This window comes from Triturus cristatus, chromosome 3_2 (assembly GCF_964204655.1).
Source record: "Triturus cristatus chromosome 3_2, aTriCri1.1, whole genome shotgun sequence".
In the NCBI taxonomy this organism is placed as follows: domain Eukaryota; kingdom Metazoa; phylum Chordata; class Amphibia; order Caudata; family Salamandridae; genus Triturus; species Triturus cristatus.
In genome coordinates, this window is record NC_140584.1 from 1,168,784,918 (window position 1) to 1,168,805,758 (window position 20,841).

At 46.5% G+C, this 20,841-nt stretch overlaps 1 protein-coding gene across 4 annotated transcripts in view; it reads left to right on the top strand.

The window, feature by feature from the left end:
- Positions 1–20,841, top strand: part of BCS1L (BCS1 ubiquinol-cytochrome c reductase complex chaperone) — a 113,748-nt gene that overhangs the window by 75,002 nt on the left and 17,905 nt on the right. For all 4 annotated transcript variants that reach the window (XM_085650046.1, XM_085650044.1, XM_085650045.1 and 1 more), the window contains 2 exons: positions 13,673–13,812; positions 20,620–20,814. In XM_085650046.1, the coding sequence (XP_085506172.1) occupies positions 13,673–13,812; positions 20,620–20,814 (335 nt within the window). The remainder of the gene's footprint in view (positions 1–13,672; positions 13,813–20,619; positions 20,815–20,841) is intronic.

Genomic DNA, 20,841 nt, shown 5'->3' on the forward strand with positions numbered 1-20,841 from the left:
AACGACCTCTAGCTCCCATGGCTGTGGAATAGGTTTCCGCCAGATGTTATCAGTGTCACGTAAGTGATTGTTGTTATTGTATCTTTTTGGGTAAAAGTATGACAAAGATCTTGTAGTGATCCCCCCTGTGATGTTATTGTGTTCCCAGGAGCAGATGTACTCCGCTATAGTGGGGTCCTCGAACGTGATTACAACGCAGTCTCCCCGAATAGTTTTTTTCCTATGACCCACCCACGAGGTCCTGCTGACTGATACTATTCTGCTTTTCCAGGGTGGCGGGATGGGGCGGTTTGTATTCAGCCAGTACTGGACTTTGTTCTTCAGTGACCAGTTGGGTTCTGTCCCCTCACCTGTAAGTTCGGGGACCCCCGTCATGACTACCACATATGGGCATGCCTCAGGTGGCATGTTTAAGGTAGGTCCCTGATCAGAGGGCTCTTTCAGGGGTCCTTTTGTTTTTGTTGGATATGTGTTTGTTATGACAGGGGTTTTGGAGGCAGATGAGCCTATGATTGGGGTATTTGCTATTGATATAGGTTGGGAATTAGTTTGTGGGGGATTGATCAGGGGCTTGGGGATTGGGTTTTTTACAGTCGGAGTGTTTGGTACGGTAGGGGGTATTAGTGTGGGTTGTTTTTTAGTGTGTGGAAGAGGTAAGGTTACAGGTTGCTTAAGTATAGGAAGAGTAGTAGTGGGATTTAAGACTGGTTTTGGAAGGGCTTGAGGGGGAAGAGTTTTAAAAGAACCAGAAATTTTTGTTAGTTGACCCTCGATGTTACTAAGTCTAGTTTCTAAAGGGCGAATATAGGAGTTTAGGAGGGAGGCTATCTCTTTGATTATTCTCGCTACTTCTCTTTCTTTGCCTAGTTGATGTGTGCTTGGGGGATCTGGAATAGAGATGTCTTGATGGTCGTGTGGTGGCTGATGTATTACTACTACGTTGTTATTTGGGGGGACAGAGTGATGGGGCAATACTGCTGAGTCTGTGTCACCAACCAAAACTGTGTGCTCAGTTGTTTTGGTGTTTTCAGTGTGGATTAGGTTTTTCCTAGCGTTCCTTTTCTTTATGGCTCCCTCCCGTCTCCCTCTCATTTGCCTTACTTCTTCGGGGGTTGGATCAGGGAAGATGTCTGGGGTTTTTTCTAGGTCGCTTTCTGTAAAAGTTACACTGAATTGGGAAGCTGAAAGGTCTACGTTGTTTGGAAGGCTAAGTCTGTTTAAAGCCACGGAAGTTTGAGTTAACAGTGGCTGTATGTCTGGAGTTCTTGCGGCTGCTAATAGTCCCATTGAGGATCGACGTGCAATTGCAAGTTCGGTTGAAACCCTCCCCTCAATTAGACTTAGACTTTGGTCAATGAATGTGTTAGCTTTGGCAAGGAAATCATCCATTGGGCCTAGCAGTTTTTCTCCAATCCCGTTTTTTGTTTTAAGTTTCTTTTGCTTGCTAGATCTCGTATTCATTTTCCAATGAGTGATTGTAGAGGGAACTTTATGTGGCGACTGTTAGCTTGTAAGGAAAATCAGAGAAGTGACAGATACCTGTATTTGGATGTCCTGAATGTAGGGCTTAGGAGGGTGGGCCGGACCGGACTCTCACGTTCTCGAACGGCCTCAAACGGCCCGCTCTTTGCCCGGTCTTCGCCCCGGGCTGCGACCCGCGCGCGTCCCGCGATGCGCGGTCCGGTAATCGCTTTTAAGATGGGATAGATTGTGGGGGCGTGGCACTGTGAGGGGGCGCGGCTCTCGCGGGAAGAGGACCAGCTGGAGCTGTTGTATGCTGGTCCTCGCAGTCCCGGGGCCAGCGCCTCACCCTCCTCTGCAGCCACGCGGTTTTTTCCCAGGTCACAGCAACACAGGATATGATTATTTTGCTACTCCTGTAGCTCGGGCGTTGTTTTTAGGGCTCCAAAGTAGTGGAAACAGCAGCGTCTTTTGCGAGTGGCACCCGCGAAGCGGGTGCCGCGAGAAGTTGAAGGGCTTGGCTGTGGGCGTGGCACTGTGAGGGGGCGCGGCTCTCGCGGGAAGAGGACCAGCTGGAGCTGTTGTATGCTGGTCCTCGCAGTCCCGGGGCCAGCGCCTCACCCTCCTCTGCAGCCACGCGGTTTTTTCCCAGGTCACAGCAACACAGGATATGATTATTTTGCTACTCCTGTAGCTCGGGCGTTGTTTTTAGGGCTCCAAAGTAGTGGAAACAGCAGCGTCTTTTGCGAGTGGCACCCGCGAAGCGGGTGCCGCGAGAAGTTGAAGGGCTTGGCTGTGGGCGTGGCACTGTGAGGGGGCGCGGCTCTCGCGGGAAGAGGACCAGCTGGAGCTGTTGTATGCTGGTCCTCGCAGTCCCGGGGCCAGCGCCTCACCCTCCTCTGCAGCCACGCGGTTTTTTCCCAGGTCACAGCAACACAGGATATGATTATTTTGCTACTCCTGTAGCTCGGGCGTTGTTTTTAGGGCTCCAAAGTAGTGGAAACAGCAGCGTCTTTTGCGAGTGGCACCCGCGAAGCGGGTGCCGCGAGAAGTTGAAGGGCTTGGCTGTGGGCGTGGCACTGTGAGGGGGCGCGGCTCTCGCGGGAAGAGGACCAGCTGGAGCTGTTGTATGCTGGTCCTCGCAGTCCCGGGGCCAGCGCCTCACCCTCCTCTGCAGCCACGCGTTTTTTTCCCAGGTCACAGCAACACAGGATATGATTATTTTGCTACTCCTGTAGCTCGGGCGTTGTTTTTAGGGCTCCAAAGTACTGGAAACAGCAGCGTCTTTTGCGAGTGGCACCCGCAAAGCGGGTGCCGCGAGAAGTTGAAGGGCTTGGCTGTGGGCGTGGCACTGTGAGGGGGCGCGGCTCTCGCGGGAAGAGGACCAGCTGGAGCTGTTGTATGCTGGTCCTCGCAGTCCCGGGGCCAGCGCCTCACCCTCCTCTGCAGCCACGCGGTTTTTTCCCAGGTCACAGCAACACAGGATATGATTATTTTGCTACTCCTGTAGCTCGGGCGTTGTTTTTAGGGCTCCAAAGTAGTGGAAACAGCAGCGTCTTTTGCGAGTGGCACCCGCGAAGCGGGTGCCGCGAGAAGTTGAAGGGCTTGGCTGTGGGCGTGGCACTGTGAGGGGGCGCGGCTCTCGCGGGAAGAGGACCAGCTGGAGCTGTTGTATGCTGGTCCTCGCAGTCCCGGGGCCAGCGCCTCACCCTCCTCTGCAGCCACGCGGTTTTTTCCCAGGTCACAGCAACACAGGATATGATTATTTTGCTACTCCTGTAGCTCGGGCGTTGTTTTTAGGGCTCCAAAGTAGTGGAAACAGCAGCGTCTTTTGCGAGTGGCACCCGCGAAGCGGGTGCCGCGAGAAGTTGAAGGGCTTGGCTGTGGGCGTGGCACTGTGAGGGGGCGCGGCTCTCGCGGGAAGAGGACCAGCTGGAGCTGTTGTATGCTGGTCCTCGCAGTCCCGGGGCCAGCGCCTCACCCTCCTCTGCAGCCACGCGTTTTTTTCCCAGGTCACAGCAACACAGGATATGATTATTTTGCTACTCCTGTAGCTCGGGCGTTGTTTTTAGGGCTCCAAAGTAGTGGAAACAGCAGCGTCTTTTGCGAGTGGCACCCGCGAAGCGGGTGCCGCGGGAAGTTGAAGGGCTTGGCTGTGGGCGTGGCACTGTGAGGGGGCGCGGCTCTCGCGGGAAGAGGACCAGCTGGAGCTGTTGTATGCTGGTCCTCGCAGTCCCGGGGCCAGCGCCTCACCCTCCTCTGCAGCCACGCGGTTTTTTCCCAGGTCACAGCAACACAGGATATGATTATTTTGCTACTCCTGTAGCTCGGGCGTTGTTTTTAGGGCTCCAAAGTAGTGGAAACAACAGCGTCTTTTGCGAGTGGCACCCGCGAAGCGGGTGCCGCGAGAAGTTGAAGGGCTTGGCTGTGGGCGTGGCACTGTGAGGGGGCGCGGCTCTCACGGGAAGAGGACCAGCTGGAGCTGTTGTATGCTGGTCCTCGCAGTCCCGGGGCCAGCGCCTCACCCTCCTCTGCAGCCACGCGTTTTTTTCCCAGGTCACAGCAACACAGGATATGATTATTTTGCTACTCCTGTAGCTCGGGCGTTGTTTTTAGGGCTCCAAAGTAGTGGAAACAGCAGCGTCTTTTGCGAGTGGCACCCGCGAAGCGGGTGCCGCGAGAAGTTGAAGGGCTTGGCTGTGGGCTTGGCACTGTGAGGGGGCGCGGCTCTCGCGGGAAGAGGTCCAGCTGGAGCTGTTGTATGCTGGTCCTCGCAGTCCCGGGGCCAGCGCCTCACCCTCCTCTGCAGCCACGCGTTTTTTTCCCAGGTCACAGCAACACAAGATATGATTATTTTGCTACTCCTGTAGCTCGGGCGTTGTTTTTAGGGCTCCAAAGTAGTGGAAACAGCAGCGTCTTTTGCGAGTGGCACCCGCGAAGCGGGTGCCGCGAGAAGTTGAAGGGCTTGGCTGTGGGCGTGGCACTGTGAGGGGGCGCGGCTCTCGCGGGAAGAGGACCAGCTGGAGCTGTTGTATGCTGGTCCTCGCAGTCCCGGGGCCAGCGCCTCACCCTCCTCTGCAGCCACGCGTTTTTTTCCCAGGTCACAGCAACACAGGATATGATTATTTTGCTACTCCTGTAGCTCGGGCGTTGTTTTTAGGGCTCCAAAGTAGTGGAAACAGCAGCGTCTTTTGCGAGTGGCACCCGCGAAGCGGGTGCCGCGAGAAGTTGAAGGGCTTGGCTGTGGGCGTGGCACTGTGAGGGGGCGCGGCTCTCGCGGGAAGAGGACCAGCTGGAGCTGTTGTATGCTGGTCCTCGCAGTCCCGGGGCCAGCGCCTCACCCTCCTCTGCAGCCACGCGGTTTTTTCCCAGGTCACAGCAACACAGGATATGATTATTTTGCTACTCCTGTAGCTCGGGCGTTGTTTTTAGGGCTCCAAAGTAGTGGAAACAGCAGCGTCTTTTGCGAGTGGCACCCGCGAAGCGGGTGCCGCGAGAAGTTGAAGGGCTTGGCTGTGGGCGTGGCACTGTGAGGGGGCGCGGCTCTCGCGGGAAGAGGACCAGCTGGAGCTGTTGTATGCTGGTCCTCGCAGTCCCGGGGCCAGCGCCTCACCCTCCTCTGCAGCCACACAGGATATGATTATTTTGCTACTCCTGTAGCTCGGGCGTTGTTTTTAGGGCTACAAAGTAGTGGAAACAGCAGCGTCTTTCGCCACACCACACACACAACCACACACACAACCACACACACACAACCACACACACACAACCACACACACACAACCACACACACAACCACACACACAACCACACACACAACCACACACACACACACACACACAAACACACACACAACCATACACACCCAACCACACACACCCAACCACACACACCCAACCACACACAACCACACACACCCAACCACACACACAACCACACACACAACCACACACACACACAACCACACACACACACAACCACACACACAAACACAACACACACACAAACACAACACACACAGCCACACACAACCACTCAACCACACTCACACACAACTACACGCACACACACACAACCACACACACAACCACACACACAACCACACACACAACCACAACCAGACACACAACCACACACACACAGCCACCCACACAACCACACACACACACAATCACACACAACTTAAGGGAATCGGGTAATGGAAAGAGAAAGAACTCTATCCAAAATCACACGTTTTCAGTCCAGTCAGAAAGTATGACTTAGCCCCAACGAGTCCTTGTTTTGTAGCTAAGCAGATACAGTTAATTATTTCAGTAGGCCTGATGCGACATAAGAAAAAGAGCAGTATGGTGCAATTATTAGGCACGCATTGTTTACCTTGTAACCGCGTAAATCTTTGCAGCGCATTTTCATTTTTTTTACCTTGTAACCGCCTTCATTTATTTTACCTTGTAACAAAGTAAATATTTGCAGCTCATTTTCATTTACTTTGCCTTGTAACCGCTATTTTACCTTGTAACCGCGTAAAGATTAGCCACGCATTCCTCCCAATTAAGCAACAAACTGTATTGCAGCCGCAAAGCCACAAGTAAAGTGATCGCAAAACTCAAAGCAAAGCCACAAGATGTATTTGTTTTACTCTGTTTCTTCTCTCATAGTGTTTTCATCTTTCTCTTAGTTTGTGCATTTCTATCTCTCTCTCAATCTATCTGTGTGTCTCTGTCTTTGTATATGCTCCTCTCTGCCTGTCATGCTCCGCTATATGTGTCTACCTATGTGTACACTGTATTTGCGTGTATGTATCAAACTCTATATGTGCCTTTTAGTATAGTTTCTGTCTTTATCTCTGCCTCTGTTCCTCGTTGTCTATCTGTCTCAGTTTCTAGCTTTGTGTATGTGCCTCTGTTTCTGTATATCTCTTTGCTTGTTAATCTCCTTTTCTATATGTGTGTACGTCTGTTTTCCTGTACCTAGGTCTAGCTCTGTGTATTTCTGTCTATATGTCTATAACTCTATTTGTAAGCAAGCGCCATTTTAGATTAAGGGAATCGGGTAACGGATAGAGAAAGAACTCTATCCAAAATCACACATTTTCAGTCCAGTCAGAAAGTATGACTTAGCCCCAACGAGTCCTTGTTTTGTAGCTAAGCAGATACAGTCAATTATCTCAGTAAGCCTGACGCAACATTAGAAAAAGAGAAGTATAGTGCAATTATTAGGCACGCATTGTTTACCTTGTAACCGCGTAAATATTTGCAGCGCATTTTTTATTCTTTTTGCCATGTAACCGCCTTCATTTATTTTACCTTGTAACCGCGTAAAGATTAGCCACGCATTCCTCCCAATTAAGCAACAAACTGTATTGCAGCCGCAAAGCCACAAGTAAAGTGATCGCAAAACTGAAAGCAAAGCCACAATTAAAGCGATCGCAAAACCGAAAGCAATCGCTTTTGGAAGGAGAGACAGCCGCCAATGGTGCGTGCGCCACAGACAGCCATATGCTTTCAATTATCGTGCCTGTGTCTGGGCACGTTAATTGAAACCAGATCGGCTTTAGTGCGCATAACAGACACCAATATGCTGTGGGCGGAGCGATGTGCCCGCCTTTGGCCTATTGCGTGCTCTGTCTAAAAGATGCAGCCACTAAAAGCCCAATAATAGAAGACAAAACAAAAAACACATGCACGAGCGTGTATGATTCCAGGGTCCATTTCTGGACAAAAGGACTCTTGCACCGTGAGCACTGCTGCACAGTGCAACCCTAGGCGGGAGACCTAAACACACAGCAGTCTTTTCACTTCAAGAAAGGGAATTTCTCTTAACTCTTTAGAATCAAGCTGTTTCCTGACAGAATGAGTTGTTTTTCACAGACTCTCTCAGCTACAGAAATGGTGCTCTAATTTTCCCTCCACAGGCTCAGGAAAACACCTGCCCTTCCCCTCTGCCAGTGTGAAGAGTTCAACTAAAGTTCAAGAGTAATTAAATTCCCCTGAAGTTGCCTCTGTGTTTAAAATCAAGGAAAGTCACTTATCTCTTGAGCAGCTGACTGTTGTCTCACAGAATGATTTGTGAATCTCAGCTGAAGAAAAAGACCAGGATTTCATTTTCATTGAGGAGCTGGTTAACTGAAATTTCTCATGTGAAAAATAACCTCAAAGTTAGGGTTCTGTTGTCTCATTCATATTGCTTTCATTCTGGCTCCAAGGACACCAGTTGACAGCTGAATTGAAGAATTCTTCCCTCCAGCGAGGCGGCCATTTCAGTTGGTGGCCAGACTCCACCCCGCGTAACCCCTTTTGCAAATAAGAAATGGCCTAGTTGTTTCTCAGCAGTGTCCGATTGCCAGAGGCACCAGACAGGGTTGTCTCTACCTGCTGATGTTATTTTCATTAACTGTGGAGCCATTGGCACCGTGGCTGCATACTCTAGCCTGTGAATGAGGTATAGCTTTTCCCCAAGGAGATTGTTAGCTTGCTGTATGCGATGATGTCCAGTTATTTCTCATAGATTCAATGGCACACCTGCCTGCAGTGAGACGGGCACTGCAAGATTTCGCACAGGTTTCTGGTCTGAAGATAAACTTGGTGAAAGCATGTGTCTTTCCTGTGAGACAAGATAAACCTTTGGAGGAGCGGAACCGGCTGGGCACTGAATTACAGTGGGAACCAGCCTTTTTTCATGGGTGTCACAAAGACTTAGTGCCTTTTCATTCCACCATAAACACTCCTCTTTTTCGGTGTTAACACTTGATAGTTCATGTGGAATAGTTTAAAAATCTACGAATTTAAATGATCATAGTCACACACGTGGTGTACAGTCATTCTTATTTTTTTCTTTGAGTTTTGGTTTTGACGCATGAGAAGATAAGGTATCACAGCCCACAGGTGTAAATTTCTGAAATAAACGTAGGAAGTTCGTGTTCGTGATCTTGAATGGGAACTGCTGCCAACCACTGGCTTACTGCTAGTCCTGCCGCTTCTCTTTGAACGCTACTAAGAACTATCAAGGAAACTCTCAAAAATACCTAAGAATTTGATATCTATATCAAGAGCAGGTGCAGCTCCATGCTTGTTTTGTATTTGTTTTAACACCTCCAGTGACACCACTGGTGAGGTTGTGCCATGCAGAATTGTATAGATACTCGCAAATAGTGTTCCCAAAGTAGTACTCTCTTCTACAGATGGTACCATGCCAAGTGGTACACACCTACTTCACATCTATGTGTATTATGGGGTGTTGTATGAGGATAGAACACTTCTAGCTGGCTTGTTTCACAAGCGACCCAAAACCGAATCTCATCCTGATTTGTGGGTGCTTTGCCCATAATGGCATTTATAGTGTGTGGACTAATTGCCTGCACCGCAGGATGCGCGTGTTGTGCAAAAAATGCCTTACCTGCAATTCTTAGCCAGCCCTCACCTTCCCACTCCTGCACCTGTGCTTTCTGCTTTCAGTCAAAGCAGAAAAGCAGTGCCGCACTGACCGGCTCTCTGAGAGCCCAGTCAACCTGGCCTGGAAGGCGTTTAAGATATAGCCACATTAGGTAACCAGTTTTGTTATAAACTGTTGCCACGTCATAGCAGCGAGCTACTAGATTTAGAATCTGATGTAAACTATAGTGGCTTCCAATAGAAGTTATGAATAAACATGCATTTATATTTGACACTTATCCCTAAATAAACAACATGTAATTCAAGAAATGGGATACCCAAAAGAAAAAATATATGATGACTGTAACAAGTAGGCAAGTTCCATGTATGTTTTTATCTATGTAGGTTGCAGTGGTGACATATGCATTTATGTTCTTTAATATTAGTGTTCCTCCTAATGGAGCAATGGTTTAATGATGTCGTAATAAGTTGAAACCTTCCGTGACATTATGGAAAGTGATTTGTACCAACATTTAAATATTGATCTGCATTCTAAAACTTAAAGCGTTGAAAGAGAAGGTTAGACTATGTTAAGAGTTATGGATTACATACATTTTTAGGTTTGGCTTAGGGAAAGCTTTAGCTGTCTTACCAGCTTCATGTAATAAAAGAGATACATATAGTGTCTTGTGGACAGCCCTCTTCATCCATTGGTCTGTTCATCTGTCACTCACATTTTGCTTCTGCCCACCACAACATACAGCATTGGACAGCGGGCCAACCCCCCTTCTTCAATTTGCTGCTTTAATCAAGAGCGACTGCATTTTGCCCTTTAACATGATTACAGCAGTAGACACACCAGCCTCCTGAGCAGCTGTTGTGTGCTGAATCCAGTAGCTTGGTTGCCACACAAAGGTGAGGGCCTGCATAGCAGCAGGGACACCCCACAATGCTGGAGTGGCATCTGAGGCTCAGAGGAGTACCCCACCCGACCTGTGCTTGCATCATCCATTATCTATTTTTTTTTTTTTTTTTTTAAATATAGCCAAACTCACCCAACGGTTTTGGAACGCGTTACATGAGCACCAGTTACATTACACAAGTACACATTCATTTCTTGTAGGCACAGGGAGATTAAGTGATTTCACCAGAATCACAGGATGTTGATCCACCAGGTACCCCAGTTCCAAAGAGGGCAGCTCTGTATCGCATCGCAGTACAGATTGGTCTACAATTTTCAAAGTGTCTCGAAGCATTAGGTAGCAGCCTGGGATTTTGAATTGCTGTTGATCCCCCTTCCAGCGCAATCCCAGTATGAAGACTCCTTTATAATATCCTTGATTATTGTAGCAGATGAACTGAAACATATGTGATCAAGGGAGCATCCCACTGTGGATCCTGTAAGTTTCTGGTGGGCACATCAGGAGGTATACGAGGAGGTGTCTCCTTTGGTGAAAAGGTACAGGGTTACTCTCTCAGTACTACCAGCAGTAGTCCCTGGGGAGGATAGTGTACTTACCTTGCAGTGCAAGATATCATCTACTTCAAACCTGCTGATATGCAGTTGCATGTCTCAGTCTATAACTTAATTTATTCTTCACACAGCCTATTGATTTTTAAGGTAATCTGGGATTCTGCTGAGGATTAAAAGTGGATATATGTGCAAACATGGAACAAAGTACCAACATGCACATATCCCACCCAGTCTATAGTAAACAGAAGCAGGCATCCAGTTAAACCCACTGTGAGTGCTATTAACCACGATCCGTTAGTATTTTCTATTAGACTTACAGACTCTTTTTTTTTTTTTTGGGTCAACCTGGCCTGGAAGACCTTTATGACATAGCCTCATTAGGTAACCAGTTTTGTTATCAACTGTTGCCACGTCATAGCAACGAGTTACTAGATTTAGAATCTGATGTAGCCGGACACCCAGGACATATTGTTTAGGGTCAAGGGCAACAAGTTCTCATGTGTATTTTGTCCTTGGGATAAGTACGTCCAACCCTCTACAGCACAAACCATTTGGCTGCCATTTTACATTACCACACTATGGATCAGCGAAGGGCATTGTCTGCAGTTAATTGTGTCCATGTATTAATGCTGTTTAAACTTGTATTTATGGTTCATTATTACAAAGCCTTTATTATTAGGGTTGCGCTCTAAGTAAATGTAAGCTAGGACTGCATTACTGACAGTATTTCCAGTATAAAAAGGTGTACATACGTTTTCAAAGTTGAGCAATTTGAGGCTATGTATAATGCTCTCTGCTTAGATGAAAATATGTGCAGAAGCTTGAAAGCATGACTTGATGATTCTTTGCTTTCAAAATAAAATGTTCATAAAAAATGCAAATGGGGAAAAAAAACATTTTGCTAAACTACTGTAATATGTTAGGTACCATTTCTTTCCAGCATCATTTAGTAAAATGTGTTGATGTATGCTAGCATTTCCCAAAAATATTCATAATGGATAATCAGTGTAACCAGTTTCAATAAGATTATTGGAAACAAAAATAAACCAGCATTGGCGAAGCAAGTAGGTCAGAAATTGGTGGTCAGCCTTTCGATTTTGATAATGTGTCTTGCTTTGGCATGGTTTTTGTATAACCTTATTGGTGTGGGAGCTGCCAGGTCCTCACCATTATAACAAACATTGACAACAGCAAAACTTGCGTTTGGTCTCAAAAAGCACACACTGCCACAGTAGTGGCAACAAAACTACTTTGTATGCCGATTATATTCTTTGTGAAAGAGCAGAATAATGTCACTCACAGTGAAGCCAGCCAATAGACAGAGCGAGAGGGAGAGACAGAATTTTAATAAACACAAAAGGTCATGGTTAACGGCACACCTAATAAGGGGCCCAATTATTAATGAAAGTCTCGAAGTGTACCCATGGTATATGTCTATGCATTAAGTTCAGATTTACGGCTTTGGTGAATTCACAAGAATTTACAGAAGAAGGCCAACGAAATGGTTCTCCTAGAAATATTTGTCAACTGCATTAAAGTATGAACAAATATGCATGTGTGGATTTGCTCATGCAAAAATCTGTTGAGTGTTTGCAAGTTCACTTTTTCCCAGGCCTAGAAAAAGTTTTATGTCTGCCATTGTCAGGAGTACATTTTCAACTTTTCTCAGAATGGGAAAAGATTAGAGAATAGTTGGTGAAAACCCTTAAAACATGCAAGTTAGTAGGTTTGCAGAGACTCAAAAGTGCATTCCAACCCTGGAACTATTGCTTACCACTACTTTCAGCTCTAGTATGTAGATCTGCGGAAACATAACCCTACTATGGTATGAGGCCTGGCATAATCAGAGAGGCTATATCAGAAATCGTATATAATTAGTTTGCCACCATAATTTGTCGTCGCATTACATGCCACCAAAAGGGACAAGTGGATTTTGTTACAGGACAAGTAGATTTATGAAGCAACTTGCCCCATGGACGAGTAGATATTTTATTAAATTCCACACCCCTGCTGGAAACAATAGTGGCTTTCTATGGAAGTCATGAATAAACATGCATTTATATTTGACACGTATCCCTAAATAAACAACAAGTAATTCAAGAAGGGGGATACCTAAAAAAAAATATATGATGACTGTAACAAGTAGATAAGCTCCATATATGTGTTTATCTATGTAGGACGCAGTGGTGACATCTGGGTAATCTGGGTTTCTGCAGAGGATTAATAATTGAATGACTCTTCCATGCATATATGTGCAAACATGGAACCAAGTACCAACATGCACATATCCCACTCAGTTCTAAATTGATACGTATACACTCTCCTATATTAAACAAAAGCAGACATCCAGTTAAACCCACTGTGAGTGCTATTAATCACGATCCGTTAGTATTTTCCATTAGACTTACAGATTCTTTTTTATTCTTATCTATTCATAAGTGCATTTGGTTTATACATCCAGTCTCACAACTGTTGATTCACTCTGTTAGTCATAAGCCCATCCTTTCTACAAAATGACACAAAAGCCCAGTCATTGAAGAAACACTTATTGGCTTTGCCAATGCTTGTGGATCAGAAATTTTTCATATGATTTTAAGGAACTGAGAAAGTTTTGTCATATACCTTTTCACTCATGCAGCAAGATCTTAATAGTTTGTTGATTTAGATTTCTCATCCTAAATCGATTTATCACTCCAAAGCTGCACGGAAGCACAATTCTCAATTTTGTTTACAAGGTATCACTGCCCAGGAAGAACTTAAACTTCAACAGGAAGCACTTACAAATATTTAACATAGCATGGTTTACAGTGAGGAATCTGTGGTCAGACGTATCCTTAGAAGAGCAAGTTACTTAAGTAACACTCTGGTGGATAATCTGTCTAACCATAGTCCCTGACTCCCCATTCTCTGGAGGTCTCCGGTTAGATTTTGGCACACTGTAACCTGTAATATTGAAGTGGTCTGCATCTGAAAGCTATGAATGAGATAGGTTAAGAAACTGAATTCAGCGTCTGGAGTGCCACTTCTACGTGGATCCAATCTGTTATTTCCATGGCGGTATGAAATCACCACAAAAACATATTGTGCCACCTACTCGCGCGAGGGAGCGTTGATCCCGTTTGGCACCTGGAATGTTCTAAAGGTGAGGAATCTGCGGTTATTTAGAGTATCCACCAGAAAGCGCATTATTGAAGGTAAGGAACATGCTTGCTGCTTTTATTTCATGTGTTTTTATGTATTTAGATTACAGCATTTTTGCTTTTAAACTTTTAATGCTTATTTTAATGCGTTTACAAAAGAAAACACTGCAGGCACTCCAGTGCCAGGGCTATTAGCTTTGCCAATGGTTGTTTTCTATTGCTTCCAGGTACAGGAATAAATGGATCCGTATTGAGAGAAACCGAGAAAAACAGATGATTGACCTTCACACAGGCACCCCCTGGGAGTCCGTCACTTTCACTGCCATGGGCACCAACCGTGAGCTCTTCTTCACCATCCTACAAGAAGGTACATTTAGAACTGGAAGTGTGGACAGATTCATTCTAATCATTACAAATCATACAAATGTATTTTGATGATTTTTAATGTTTATTCCTAACTAGAACGTCCCTGTAACCTTTTTTTTTTGTGTGTGCATTTTGAAGGTTTTGTACATTTTTTTATTTCCAAACTGTAAGGTCTGTGTGAGAGAGAGAGTCGCTGTATGGGTCTGTGAATGGGTGTGTGAGTGGGTGCGTGAGTGAGTTTGTGAGTGCCTCTGTGAGTTAGTGTGTGAGTGAGTGCATGAGTGTTTGAGTCTTTGAGTGAGTGCGTGAATCTGAGTGGGTCTGTGAGTATGTGCGTGAGTCTTTGAGTGGGTCTGTGAATGGGTGTGAGAGAGTATGAGTGGTTCAGTAAGTGGATGCATGAGTGTCTGTGAGTGGTGCATGAGTGCCTGAGTTGGTTTGTGAGTGGGTGTGAGAGTGTCTGAGTGTGTCTGTGAGTGGGTGCATGTGTGTCTGAGTGGGTGTGTGAGTGGGTGTATCTGTGTCTGAGTGGGTCTGTCAGAGGGTGTGTGAGTGCCTTATTGTGTGAGAGGGTGTCTAAGGGTCTGTGTGGGTGTGTCAGTAGCTGTGTGAGTGACGGCCACAAAGGAATCTCATCTGCCCCTTTATCCAACAGAGTCTACAGTCTTGCACAAAATATCTACCCAAGTTAAGTATTTTCTACTGGCTAATTACTAAGTGCTACCTCCTTGGGTAAATGTCCAGTAAATATTCTACACTATAGCTGCGTAATTGAGCACAAGGAAATGTCACCGGTGACCGTGTGTGTTTTGGCAATGTGATTGTTCCTGGTGCATCTTTATCCAAATATATGGGATAACATGAATCCTCCTATAGAGAAGACCATGAGACTAGAAAGAGGTAAATCTCCACCAAAGAAGGTTCTTTCTCCTTAACTATGTGAAGTAAATGCTCCTTTTTTGGTGGAGATGTGCTCATATTCCTTGGCATCAAGAACGACCCACCAAAATCAGCGGGAAACGCACTGGGGCGCCCCATGGTTAGCTGTTCATCATCCTGGCAAAAGGCAGGAAGACCTTTGCTAACAACTAAGCTGGGCAGAGCCAAATGGTGAAGCTTCCAAGTGATTAGTGGGAGAGGTGTGGCGCAGCGGCCAGAGTGGTTGACTCCAGAGCACAGGGCTCAAGGTTCGATCCCCGGGTGCCAGCAGCAGCTCAGCATCATGTGACTCTGAGCAATAGCTCACTTAATCTCCCCGACAACCCCCAGCTCCTGAATACCCCTTGGGGTGATGAGTCGCTCTTTAAAAATCTGGAATTCTGTGAAATGCGCATCCCCGGGACTCGGACAAAATTAAGGGAAGGGAGGGGGGCCCGCACAGCCCCTCTTCCCGGGCTGATTTTGACCCCGGTGACCCTATCCCTTGGGGTTCGGCCACGTCAACCTTTGTCCCCTGGTCCCACCCAGGGCACCCAGTGTACTTTCATAGGGAGCGCACGGGTAGCCTGAATGCCCCCGTGCAGCTCCTTGCGTGCTGGAGCAATTTTTTATCTAGTTCCCTGCCCACATGGAAGCAGGCAGGAAAACAGATGATAACTCCGCTTGACAGTTCCTGTTTGCTGGGTGCGGAATTAGTGTTTGCTCTCACTTGGTTGGCACCCCGGACATACCAGCACCTGGATACCCTTTGGTGTGATGAGTCGCACTTTACAAATCTGGAATTCTGTGAAATGCGCATCAGGGCCAGGACCCCCCCCCCCCCCGGGACTAGGCCAAAACTACGGGAAGGGGGGGGCCGCACAGCCCCTCTTCCCGGGCTGATTTTGACCCCGGTGACCTATCTCTTGGCGCCCAGCCACGTCTACCTTTGTCCCCTGGTCCCACCCAGGGCACCCAGTGTCCTTTCATAGGGAGCGCGAGGATAGCCTGAATGCCACTGTGCAGCTCCTTGCGTGCTTATCTAGTTCCCTGCCCACATGGAAGCAGGCAGGAAAACAGATGATAACTCCGCTACCAGCGAGCGGGAACAGTTTGACAGTTCCCGTTTGCTGGGTGCGGAATTAGTGTTTGCTCTCACTTGGCGGGCACCCCGGACATAGCAGGATCTGGCCCTGGGGGTGGCAGGCCCCAGGGCCATACATGGCTCCAGAAGGGGGACCTCTCCCCTCCCTCCCCCTCCCCCCCCCAATAGTATTTACTTAGCCCCGGGGAGGTGGTGGTCCCTGGGGCATATTCAAGTCCCTCGAGGGGGGGTCCACTCGGCCCCCCTCCACTATTGGTAGAAACCTCCAGGGAGAAGGTTGGCAGGGGGGGATCCCTGAGGGCTCAGTAAATATATTGTAATAGTGTATTCCTACCCAGATCCCTTTTTTCTTTTATTCTAATTTTTTGGGGGGGGGATTTCTGTCTAGAGACCCCCAAACCCAGGTACAGAGGTGGGTTCCCACCCTGCCACACACAAATTACTAGTGGGGAGCTGAATGCTGTTGGAGCTGACATTCCTCCCGCCCAGAGGTAGCTACTGTTCTGCTTGCTCCTTCTGGAAAGGAGCAATGTGTGTTTCCCTGCCTGTAGGAATGCCTGCAGGGAAACAGAAGTCTGCACCCACCCGGCAAAAGCATTTTCAAAGCTCCTGTTAGGTGGAAACAGACTTTTGTTAAAACTACTGTGGCTAGGGGGTTGGGCTCCCTGGGAAACGGTGTGTGAGCCAGCCACAGAGGATGGGGTCCCTGGGGCCCATTATGGCTCATGGGGGAGGGGCCTGCATGCTCTCCACCCCTTAATAAGCTGTCTCTGGGGAATGGGGTCCCCCTGGCCTCTTCGGGGCTCGGGGAGGGGAGGGGAGGTTAGGGGAGGAGGGGGCACGTGCCCCCTATTAATTTAACAGGCCATCCTCTCCCTATGCCCACTAGGGAGGAGGGATTAATTTCAGGCAAAGATGAGGCAAAAGTTAACAAACAAAAAATGTTTTTGGACCCCTAGGGAGTCCGGGTAATCCGACTCTGCTACTTATGTTTTTTTTTGCATTCTTTCTAGGACTCAAGACTGAGACCCGAGTCCTAAGATGGATGCCGCCACATCCTTGTTGATGTGGTATCAGCCAATCAGATCTCACCAAGAGATTTGTCGGCTCAGCGGCGTGATATGTATGAAGTTTCGACCATGAATTGCTCAAAAACTACTGAACAGATTTACACTAAATCAAGAAAAGTACTCTTTTTGAACCAAGATCTAGCTTTCGGCCAAATTTAGTATAAATCCATTCAGCGGTTTGAGCTATACTGTGTCTAAAGTTGCTATGGATAAATTAATGGGGAAAACTCATTTTTGGACCCCTCTGTTTCCTCAGCCCCAGCTTGACAGATCTCCCTAAAACCTTCCAGAAAGGAGCAAGGTGAAACAACTTATTTTTATTTAAGTTTCACGAAGATTCGTCAAACCGCACCAAAATTATTAGGAAAAGAAAAAAATGCTTGTGTCCCAAAAATAGATAAATGTATAGTGGTTGCCACAAAACTTACCTAAAAAAGTTCATCTATCTAATCTCCTCCGTGGAGAGTTTCGGAGCGATCCGCCAAGCGGGAGCCAAGGAAGAGGGTCTAAAAACTTCTTTTTACAATATAATTCCCCGTAGGAATTTTGGGAAGGGATGCAGAATTACACCAAATCTTTATTCAGAAAGTGTGTTTTTGTGATTTGGTGTAAATCTGTTTAGCCATTTTCGAGAAATGAAGGTAAAACATTTAGTGATATAGCGGCGGTTGGTCCAGCGGAAGAACCACGATTCTCCAGCAGCACCACAAATAAAAAAAAATAGAGCATTCTGATTGGCCAAGTCAGCTTTCTTCCCATGGGTCTGTGCGACTGAGTGAAGGGATTGTTTGCCTGCAAAACCAAGAGAAATGTTGCACCCTTTTTTTAGAGGACACCAGGGCTCTATCTGTGGCTACAGTTCTTATTTGTCTCTAGCCATAATGGCTAACAAAATTGAAATCTTTGTGGAAACCGAGACAATTATTCAATTATGTATGTACAATTCACCAAACACATATTTGGTGCTTTTAAACAAAATTCTCAATAGATAAGCACTTAAAAAAATATCACAGACCCTATTTAGCAATTTACCTACTTGATACCTGCTTGCATTATATATTTCTTTATTGCTCTGAAAAAACAATGCCATTTAAACTATTCATTCAATTGTTCTGCTTGAACCAAAAAGAAACTGTGTCAGATTACTGATAGCCCTGCTCTATTTCACATTGTCCTTAGCAGCCCTAGGTATTAGTCAAGCATCTCGGGACTCAACACAGCACAACCTCACATTGAATGAATTAATACAAATATATATGAACACTAGCATAATCATTTCTTGGAGTATGTTTTAATCATAAATGTTAGCTATGAGCACAGTGGATAAAAATATAATGTAAAGCACACATGTCTAGAAAATGTAATCTAATGAAAAATGTGAACAATTCATTCAGATTCTGAATTCAAAGTAGTGAATGTGATTATGTTGTAAGGAGTTTCAAGTTTCGGACATCATGATTGAAAATACAGCAGAATAGAACAAATATATTACGATCTTATTTGGCAAATAATGTTTTGGATCAATCCATCACTTTATTCGGTATATATTGACCATGAAAGCATCAAAAACATCATCATAAAACAGGAATAAATTCCATTACATAGCCGGGAATTCAAAACGCAGATTAAAAATACTGTAAGAACCTGGGGGACTCGCACATCATGAACCTAATCACAAAATCGTCAGTTATGGGTCTGCTGTGTTATAAGGGAGGTGCGCAGCCCCTGTTCAGCTCTAAAATGGAATTTATCAAGTACCAAAAAGTCATATAAAACATTGTTAACACATAATGATAAAATCGTGTAACACCTCAATTCCCCATATAAAAAACTCTCCCACTTCATTGAGATCAGAGTAAAATCAATAACATCCAGATAATAATTCACATAAAAGAAGATAAGAACACCGATCCGTTGTATCTAAAAAGTCATTTGCTCCCACCAATAAAATGCATTTTTTTCGGAAAGCTCCTACAGAATAACACACCTCGTGGCTTGGAAGCATTCGAGGATACCAAAGTGCGGGTCTGTACTGGCAATAACCCATGTTCTTTAAAATTGATAATTTCCTTCTTGCCTCCTTATTGAACTGACAGAAGAACATACCATGATACAGGGTTTGGGGGCCAACAGGGAAACTTAAATAGCATCTTACTGTTGCTAGACGGAATTTCGGCAGCAATTACTTTTCCCTAGCATCATCTATGTGCTGGAGATATGGGGCCATATTACAGAGGGTGCCCCGGGGGCGCAACACGCGTTTGTGCCTGCTTTGCGTGCCCCGGGGCACTTTGGTATTATAGAAGGGGACGCAGATGCTTGTCCGTCCCCTTCTATAATACTGATAGCGCTGGTGCACTTCAAGCGCCAGCGCCATCAATAGGGGATGTGCCTTATGCAAATGAGGGAAGTCCTTTGACTCTGCACCCGCGCCATATTACAGACGCGAGCGTACAGTCAAAGAAGCCCTCAGGAGGCTCGCTGACAGGACCTCATTTAAAAGGTGGCGCACTGTCAGTGCGCCTCCTGACAGCAGCCCTTTGCAGGGGGTAAAGGATGTCCCCTGGACTCCATACACATCCCCTTTAGGCGGAACCAGTCACTGACTGCACCCGCCTGCAAGGGGATCTCTAAACCCCTTTGAAAGTGCAGGCGGGTGCCGCATGCACTGTGAAAACAAGAGCGGCTGCTCCGTTTTTTCACATGAATGCGCTGCCCCCAGGGCAGCGCATACACCATACTGGGGTGTGTTATCACTGTTTGCGCCTGGCGCTCCTTTTGAAAGGTGCGCCTGGCGCAAACAGTGATAATGTGTAATACGGCCCATGGTTCAAAACCTTTGTAAGCTGATCAGTCTCTGATATTGTGCTTCAAACACTGCCCTGCTCAAAAACAAATCTGTAATGTTCTTGGTATTTCGCTTTAGAAGAGCGTGGGGTTTAGAAAGTAGGTTTTGCAATAGCTTCTGCTGTTTTCTGTATATATTTCAACCAGGGGATTCTTAAGCCATGACCACAAGACAAACAATCCTCAACAATCTCACGATTAAAGAAGGCCTTGCGGTTATCCCATATAGAGGCCCTGAGACCAGATCGGTCACATAGGCCAATCCCAGCTTTTCATGTATGAAATACTGTGACCTGCCTGGTCCAAGTCCAAGCAGCCGTCTGCAGAAACAGTTTCCTTCCCTTCTTCCCTCTGCAGGCTGCTGCAATCTCTATACCCCACTGATTCTGTTCTTGGAGCTCCAAGTGGCCAGAATCATTTAAAAAAAGAGAAATACAGAAGAATAGAGCAAATATATTACAATCTAATTTAACAAATAATATTTTGGATCAATAGGTTACTCCAACACCTCATTCCCAAACCCTCTTTAAGAAACGGGGTGCCCGATGTAAAGTGGCAGTGACAATTCTCAAATTACCCCATGGTTGGTTGGTTTGTTTTAAGCAGACCCTCTCCCTTAGCATGGCTCTTGCTGATTAGTTTGGTGTACCCCGATTACAGGTGCAAGCTCGGTTCCAGGAGCTCCTTTGGGAGTAGGAGGCTGAACACCATACTGCTCAGGTCACCAGCAGTATTTTTGAGCTTTGAAATCCATGACCTGCTCTGCATACACAGGATATCATGACTTGGATGGACTTAGGGCCTTAAGGCTACAGTGTCACTTTCTGAAAACCTGTTTGATCCCATCTTCCTATTCTCCCCTTCACAGCCAAGGAGCTGGCCTTGAAGCAGCAGGAAGGAAAGACAGTGATGTACACAGCCATGGGAGCTGAATGGCGTCTCTTTGGCTTTCCGCGTCGCCGTCGTCCTTTGGCCTCTGTGGTGCTCGATGAGGGATTATCGGAGAAGATCGTGGAGGACGTTAAAGGATTCATCAATAACCCAAAATGGTACAGCGACAGAGGCAAGCACCCCTTCTACTAGTTCACCC